Source organism: Thermobia domestica, chromosome 18 (assembly GCF_964235325.1).
Source record: "Thermobia domestica chromosome 18, izTheDome1.hap1.1, whole genome shotgun sequence".
In the NCBI taxonomy this organism is placed as follows: domain Eukaryota; kingdom Metazoa; phylum Arthropoda; class Insecta; order Zygentoma; family Lepismatidae; genus Thermobia; species Thermobia domestica.
In genome coordinates, this window is record NC_137471.1 from 183,109,031 (window position 1) to 183,118,474 (window position 9,444).

A 9,444-nucleotide genomic window follows, 5' to 3' on the forward strand; every position below is an offset into this window, starting at 1 on the left:
TCACAAAAAAGGCTCCTTCTGAATTTCCATTACATTTCACAAAAAATTTTTACCGTAAAAAGATCGAAATTAAAATGCTATTGATGTGGTCACATACAGAATAAAATTAAAATGTTTACAATTATTATTGGAAATTAATAGAAATACTGTCACCCATTTCGAACAATTTAGAAGCACATAGTTTTTAATGTATTGAAATTTAATTTCTTATCGATAATATTAAACGTTGTAAATAGTAGTAATTTTCCTGAACTGTTCTCCTAGTGAATTTGTGTACAACCAAAGGTAGTTTTGTCAATCTTAACAAAAAGCCCAAAATAAGACTCTTGAAAACAGCTCTTATTTGAAATAGGATACATAATGATCGTTTTTAGTTGTTGCAATGGTCTTTCCAAGATGATTAATAAAACTTCAGCGCAGCATAACGACAAAAGCTACTATATATATATATATATATATATATATATATATATATATATATATATATATATATATATATATATATATATATATATATAATGACTGGTAAGATGAGTGTAGGGCGCCAAACTCTACTTCGCCCCGGGCGCCGAAATCTCTAGCTACGGCTCTGGTTGTAGTCAATTTAAATCACTTCCGATTTTAGTAGATTGTTAAAGATGGAGATGAAAGGTCTTCTTGGGAAGCTGGATCAATTGCAAGAAACCGTGTCTCGCTATATGTTACTGTCTTTGCCCTATAGTAATGAATGTTAAACGGAAAATGGCTAATTTCTATCTCTACCCATGGGTAAATCATCTTTTCGACATAATTATTTTAGCTATCGATCCCAGGAGACGGAATTCAATAATTCACTTGCATTTAGTAGTTCGAGTCTGAAGCAAAAGTTGTATACGCGTAGGAACTAATATTTCAATATTGTAAATCCCACTTGGATGATCCTGATAAATCGACGTGTGTTTGTCATATTTGGTTGTATTAGATAGTAATCCTGTGGAACAGAGAACGTTGAAGTATTGAAAGTCTAGGTCGTGTCATATGAATAGTTTTCGTTATGTTGAGAAAGTGTTATCGGTATACCTTGATATTGAAAACAAAAAAAAAAAAAACATCGAAAACTATCCAAATACTAAAAACTATCGAAAAATCGATTTCGAAAAATCCCGACATTTCAAACTATCGATCGATACATCGAAATATCGAAGTCCTACCCACGACCCTGTGCACCAAACGTCGCGTGCTAGCTAATAGACTAGCGGGAGGAGCTGTGCCCAAACTCACGAAATCAGAGCTCAAGAGTTCGGAACTCACGTTCACTCGACCTCAACCTCACGAAGTGAGCGAGTGGTTGAGTGAGTGTGAGGTCACTAGTGAGGTGCGCGTGACGTTAGAATGATGTTGTGAGCGTGAGGTTGAGTGAGCATGAAGTCAGACTGGTGATGTGAGCGTGAGGTCGAAATGAGTTTGTGAGCGTGAGGTTGAGTGAGGTTAGGTCAAAGTGGTCACTTCTGGTCACAGCAGAAACGCGACACGGATCTCACTTCATCAGTCAATTTGAAGATTGAGCGTAGAAAGGGGAAAGCTGGCGATACATCAGAGTTTGATCGTGGCCAATTGTAATGGCCTGGCGGCTGAGAATGAGTCTCTCGGACAGCTCGACTTGTCCGGTTGTCTTCCAAACGTGCGGAAAGAACATAGAAACCAGCAGGAAACCATCATACATTGGGCGGTCACATCTAATTAAAGATGTCGGACGTGATTCACTGCCAACGTCGATGCAACAGGATAGGGCGCATATAGCGACAAATTTAACAGCAGGCAGTAACACACTTTAAGACCCACATAGCACACGAACGTCCATTGGAGGTCCAAGACTGATCCTCAATGGACAACGAAACATCGCGGATCATCCGAATTTGCTTTTGGGACATCCATAGGACCTACGCGGTATGTCGAGATGTCCACTAATATTTCGGAAAACGGGGTATTCAATGGGACCTTAAAGGAATGTCCACTGGTAAATAGTGGAAATGTGGTCCTATGTATGTCCGGCTTGGGAATTCTGTGGAATCTCCTGTCTCATCAGGGACCCGTCTCGTGGACATTCTACGTGGGAATATGCAGGACCTCCATAGAATTTCTACTCATTGTCTCGAAAACCCTGCGAACTATATGGGATAATTGGGATAAAAATGGGACGTCCTAGGGATATTTTATGCTATGTGGGCAGTGGACATAGACGACTGTGCCTGAACATAAAGTTTACCGTACAATGTTAGATATGGACTTTCTCAGCCAACGTCCAATACGTGTAGCAATGCTAACAACACGGCATCGTCAATTACGAGTGAAGCAGTCCGTGCCCATCCTCATTGAACAACGTTGCATGGTTCGATCAATCACGGCTGGGTTAGAATCCATCTTCTTTCAGTGGAATAGGAGCTCGAAACGTGCACCGAGAGACGGTGTCAGATCTATGGTTCCCCATCATGCTTTGAGAAAACTTCACATGGTTATCTATGGGCTCGGCAGTACTTGTCCATCGCACATTGACTGCTCTTTGGTATCACCAAGTCATTGCTGATCATGTACTCCATTCAAGTATGCGATGGTTTCAGTTGGCAATTTTATCTTTCAGCAGAACAACGCTCCTTCTCACAAGGGCAACTTATGCTGAGTTTCAGTTGCTGTGATAGCCCCATACTTATAGAATCTTAACCCAATTTATGTATAGGTGACCAGGGCAAGAGTGAGCACTTTTTGTAAATCAAAGAATTGAGGTGCAATGGTGACAGCGAAAAGTGCAATATGTCTTTGATGTGAAAGCCTGTTATCTCTAATAACATATACAGTTTAATTGCGACAAAGCAACCAGAGAACACAGAGGAATAACATAGTTTTAACGAAGGAAAAACTTTCTACTCTTGCCCGATGTGGTGGGGAAAGAGTAAACAACGGTTGGAGCAACAGTGTACTGTCGAATAAAAACATAGAAGCGTATACATAAACGCCAAGAAACACGTTGAATCATAGATGTATATTTCAAACTAAAGGAAGATATAAAATACCAAACAGATTATGTCAAATGGAACTGCACATAAGTTACGGTACTATATCATACATGTTATAATTACATAATACGAAAATAAGAAAAATCAGTTGGTCAACATCCGTCACGAAGCATAAAAATTTTACGTACGGCGCTACATACCTACACAGTGGTGACATACGTGCACAGATCACCTTTATTTAAAATTGAAACATTGTTCTTGAAACCAGTTGTTGCATATGATACAGGAAATCTATATTTCACCGCTTGGAGTATCTAATAAACATTTCCCCACAGATTTGACAGGGCGTATCCATGTCGTCCCTTACAGGTAATTTGACTGATGAGTGATGCTTTGTGATTGGTTGGATGACTAATGCGAATTGCTTATTTACTATTCGTAATTTCTTTTTTGTTCCCGCGCAACATTGCCTGTCGACATTCCCATGCGACATGGCATGTGCTCAACAACTCAAGCTGTGTAATTCTAAGCGATAATGGAAACGTTTTGTTAGTAGACTATCGCTGCAAATTTCTGTCTTACTTTTGCAAATGTGTTTTACTCAATGTTACATGTTGGCTCCTATATTTTCTTTACCCAACTATACCACAAGGGTCAAGAGTGAACGTTCACGCTTGCCCCGTATACACTTGCCCGCCTCAGGCATCTTTCAATCATTGCCCACCATCTCCTGTTTGAGCACTTTTTTCTTGTGCACTCGTGATAAAGAAATACGAACCGATACAGTTTTTCCACGAAATATTTTCTGTCCTGTTCCTTCAACTGAAACTACATTACATACTGTGACACGTGCCTACGAATCTTTTATTTCTTTCCTTCTGCAACAAACTTTCCACTCTTCTGCTCTTCACACAGTACGGCTACCCTCTTTTTCTGTTCTGACATGTATCATGCCGAACTGGTTTTCAACATTCTATTATTTAACGACGTTGCCACCTCTCCGTACATAGTGTTTTCACTCTTGTCCCGGCGTTCACTCTTGCCCTGGTTTCCCATGATTGAACGGCGAATCCGAGTTCGACGTCCCACTCCGTGGAATTTACAGGTATTAAGTGAGTTGTGCATGCAGATGTGGTGCGCCAGCGACCTAGCAAGGCCTCATTGGTTACATACCAAAATACATATGTACTGTCCCACGGGCTAAAGGTGAACATACGAACTCACTAGATATTAGATAGGTGGTCATGTATTGTGGTTGGTTAGTGTATGCTGCTCTCATTTAATTGCAAAGCTTCCATTGAAAGTAGCAGTGTCACGTGTTTACCAGCTGAAAGGAGTTCGCTTTGTATGGAGTGATAGTTTTAAATTAATATTGAAATAAAAAGTCCTAGATTTCTATTACTTGATGCTTCAGTGAGAGAGATTACAGTGGAGATCGATGCTTAATTGCTATCTGTTACAGCTTTTACTTTCAACTTAAAATTGGAAGTAATTGGTTACTGCATTTCCGGTTAAGAGAGAAGATGGCGCCTAGTCATGAAACACAAAATCGATTTTTAAAAAAGAGAAAAAAGTTCTCTTACCTTTTCTGCTCTTTCAACTGAATATAGAAATTGTATAACCTCAGTTCGAATAATTTAATTAAAGATTTATTGTAGTATACTTATTAGAAATTGTTACTATTTACTACGATGATAATTCAGGTAATTAAATACTATTTTGATCGCTTAGGAGCACTATATAAATCACACGTAAGCATAAATAATTGATAATTGCTTCTCTGAAATTCCATACACCTTTAACTTATATGATGTTTTTCTGAATTATATTAAACTTATTTATGTTTACGTATGCTTCATAATAATTTGTATATTAATTTAGTAATAACAAATGTTGTTCTCCTGGCAAGACCTTAAATGGCGCCACTGATATTGTTTTACTTTTTTTCTTTGCAGTAGGTTATACATCATCAAATGTTCCATCAAATATTGTATTAAATGTTTAAGCAAAGTGGAGTTTGGACGTCTAGGATACGTCTAGTATACAACTTTTGGGTTCGTTACAACATTTGATACAATTGTTCTAAAATAAAACATGTCCCATTCCTTTCCAACATTGCATCAAAGAAAACAAACAAAAATCAATGTGCAGTGGCGCTACATGTGGACACGGGAAGCAATTCAAATGCTTATTTATGCCTACAAGCAGTATCTTGTTTTGTATAACTGTAAAGTTAAAATATTACAATAAAAACACACGGAAAGAAGCGTTGAAGAAAAAAATATGGATGAAGTTAGGCTGGAAAGGCCAGAGGCCACAGTTTGGTGAGCGTTCTCGTTTCACATTTCCAATTGCAAGCTCATTTATTTAAGATTTACGATTTAAAAAGCTTACTTTTAAATATATGTCTCGAGCGAGTAAGGCGTGCATATTTGTGGATCCCAAACGTTTCAGTATATGAGGTTGGTATCCTCTGATCGTATTGGCCGACACAGATATGACATCAAAAGTCATGACATACATATAGCAGAAAGCCAACGCCAGATGCTGTCAGCCCTCGTACCCGAGTGTGCTAGTATATGAAAGTTGCTTTTGGCCTAAAGAAGGTTCAAGCACGACCTAAAGAAAGTTGTTTTAATTATTTTAAAGTTCGACAACACTTTTTTCATTGTATCGTGCACATCCCTAACTACATCAACTTTGTCACATTTTCGCACCAATGCATAAGTGTTGAAGCATACTGCACATATACACAGGGACTCACAAGAAGGAAATCAGTTTTCTGCAACTGAATACTGATTTTCTTCATTTTGTACATTTTTTTTTTAAATTTTTCACTTTCGGTACTTTCTTTCGTTAGTACACAAAAACGTTAAAAATTTCAACATTGGTCATGATGACGAAATATCTACATAAAACACGTTTACGTTTGTTTCAAGTCTCAGGTCTTTATTGTTCTTGGTTCAAAAGATATACACAATCAAACTTTGCGTTGCGCAACTTTACGGACACACTGTATGATTGTTACATATATGATGGGAGTGTGTTGAAATTATATTTTACATAAAATGCATACAAAGTAATATTCTTTTAAACTTGCGTAAATGATGCCTAATTTGGAAGCACCTGTTATAATACTTTCCCACATACTATACTTCTTGCTATTATTTACAATTAGTGTGCGTTAGTGCTAATGTATTTCTTTCACTGTTAGCTGAGTGCCAACTATAATAAATACAATCTACTGGTTAACAGTGTATTTGTGTGACATAAATAAATACAGAAGCTCTTTCGTAAGAAAAAAATGTCAATATGTATTATTGGCAGCGAAGACATACATTTCAAAATTTCTCTATTTTCTCAAAAATTGCACATAATAATAATTTAGCGTCAAGTATGTGATTTTGTCTAATTCAATGTCTTCCATCCATTCTAATTTTTGTACAGTATTATAGATAAAGTAGAGCTCCCTGGTGGCTAAGTAGTTAGTGTACGCGCCTTTGGCGTGGGATACTCGGATTCGATCTCCTGCGGGACCTAAAGTCGTTCGGACTCCATTTTGGGCTCTATGTCCACGTCTCATATAGCTTTGCTGCTAAAAGGGACACTAACCTGAAAGTCAAGTCAAAAAATAACTAAAATTAAAGTTAAGAGAGGCTTTATGTCATTAACCATACTGTGTCCTGCCATAATAAAAGGAATAGAACACTCCATCAAGTGATCACTTCATTGAAACATAAAAGCGGTTGTTTCACGAAGTGTTTGTTTCTTTTGACAAAGTGGCCGAGTGACGAAGTGCTCTGGGTCCTAATGAAAAGATTAATGAGTATTGTTGAGTATCTTTTATCTTAATAGATGGTGTGATTATCACACACATGAAATTTTAGGTTTACAAACGATTTTTTCAAATACTACACATAAGGATTGTATTTTTCACTCACATTTTTATTTAGCTTAGTAAGATCCATTCCTTGATATCTTTGGAACACTTAATCCATTAGATCTAACAGAATTCTTGTAGAATATTGTAATGTTATAGCGACTTACATTTGAGTTTATTTTTCATTAATACGAACGCATCTCTATTTTTTCTATATGAAGCTCTCATTTTAATAGTTAACAACCTTCGCTTAGTTTTCATACCTTTGTAACAGTGCACACCTATTTCTGAAACCCATACTAAAATTGCTAACAAACAACCCGTTCCAAGCAGTAAGAAGTCTCCTTGAAGGGCAGGCAAGCGAATCGAAGAAACGCCTACGTTTTCCTCAGAAACTTTGTGAAATAGCAGCTTGCTTGTTTGATTGGAATGAAGCATAGTCATATGTCTCTCCCAGTAAAAAATAATCCCTGACTCTTGTAAGCGTCGGATAACTTTATTAAATTTCTCAGTGTATGGCGAATACCTCTGCAACATCATAATAATATCAACAGTATAAATGCATTGCTTCATTAGATGCAACAGCTTCAGAGCGCCCTTTTCCACATGTTCAATGCATCCTATGTTTCCTGACTGTAAGTACTCAGTAAACACAGCAAATCTTCCTGAATATACTTTCTCAGACATATCAGTCCCATTATCAAATACAAATCGTTCATACAACATTTCCTCCGACGCGTCATCAGATTCTTCCAACATGTCAAGGATGTCCTCCTCATATGCTGTCCACAAAAGACCACTTCTCAGGAAATCGTCAACTGTTTTGATTGGATGTCCGTGGAAGGGCACGGTCAAACATGATATTAGCTCTGTACAGTACGAGTAGTTAACTATCATGAATATTAATAACGTAGAGAGAAGAATCCACCGAAAAACTTGTTCTTTCGGGAAGTCTATACTTAATTGAGCCAATAGGCTAAGAACACTTAAGAGTCCCTGTTGGTAATCTACGTACTTTGTTCTTTTAAAGAGAGGAAACATTGATACCCATACGTGCGCAAATCCATATAGTAGTAACGAGGAGAAGAAGGAAACACATACAACGGCAAACCATATTTCTGCCTTCAGAGGCAGAAGAACAGTAAATAAATTAAAGTGCTGCTTAGGATGAGGAACCAACAACGTCAGACAGAGTTTCATGTAAGGTACTGTGGAATCGATAGGAGCCATTCCTTCATACTGCAACCAGCATCCTGCAAATCCTACGTCAGCATCTTGGCTAATCACGTCTCCAACCATCCCAGTTCCAGTTCCATTGTCGTATACCTCTCCCCACAAGTCTTCTGGAAAACTAGTCACCCACGAGAAATTATAAACTCCAGCCATTTCCTGAAGAAGAAGGAATTCCACTCCTGAATGTTTCGAGTCTTCTTTGACGTAGTCAGCAGAATCTACAGTGAATGGAGTGTACCACGCAGTCGCAACCGTTAATACATGCCCGTTCATATTATTAAACTCATTTGGAATTAAACTGTAGTTCAATACAAAATGATCTTCATTCCAAGTGTTCGTTAGCACAAGTTTATCAGTGTACATAAACAAATTATACTTTTGTGTGTATTGTTGTGGATCACAGTTTAGAACCAATAAATTTGGAAAGAAATGTGAAAATTGTTCATTGAGTATAAAAGAAATTGGAATAGTCTCACGAGAACAAGGTATTACAAAGAAATGTCCGCTTCTATCAATCGCCGAACTATATTTTGCCATGTCTAGAAACGAAGTTAGTAAGTGGGTATTTGCAACTAACAAAATGTAAAATTTGCATTTCATAGCAACTGATTCTAGCAAAACTCTTCGACTTTGTTCTGAATAAATTTCGGAGTTTTGTTGTATAGAAAGACAAAGTGTTGAAATTTGTTTATCAGCAAGGTGTGAAAACATCTTTAATATTTGATCAGGAACTTTACAATTACCTATGATTATTACACATATGCATTGGATATTATAAATGTAGTTTTGAGTCAATTTAGATACCACGTTGCAAACTGTACATTGTTGCGAATTGAGATAAAACTCGAAACATGAATGCTTGCAAATTAAATGCACGAATATTACGTAGATTATTGGCTCAGTTCTTGGTCCAAGTGCCATCACAGCTATTATCTGAAAAGGAAAAATAATAACCAATATTACTTATTTTAAAAATAAATTACGTAACTATTATATTTATATTAATAACATAATAAATTTGAAAAGCTGCATAAAGGAAAGACCCAAAAGGAAACATGACACTGTTAGCCTATGTAATGTGATTGTTAATACTACTGGTACAGATTGATTAAGTGGATATGAATTTTTAATAAAATTCTGCTGTAGGCCTACAGTCTATAATATAAAAGAGATATCAAGATTCATTCTAATTTTCTCAAACTAACATTCTATTAGGCAATAATTAGAACTTAAAAAGTATTTAAATGATGATAGCCCTGTTTCTCTTAATGAGTTAGATCGTTCTACTTTGGTATATATATATATTACATATTAAGATTCCTGAGTTTCAAATCGAATTAA

At 36.8% G+C, this 9,444-nt stretch overlaps 1 protein-coding gene across 1 annotated transcript; it reads right to left on the bottom strand.

The window, feature by feature from the left end:
- Positions 1-6,947: 6,947 nt before the first annotated feature.
- LOC145674782 (glutamate receptor ionotropic, kainate 3-like) lies at positions 6,948-9,019 on the bottom strand. The gene has a single exon (XM_081744989.1). The coding sequence runs from the start codon at positions 8,812-8,814 to the stop codon at positions 7,024-7,026; it is 1,791 nt and encodes a 596-aa protein (XP_081601115.1). The 5' UTR covers positions 8,815-9,019; the 3' UTR covers positions 6,948-7,023.
- Between the last annotated feature and the right edge of the window lie 425 nt (positions 9,020-9,444).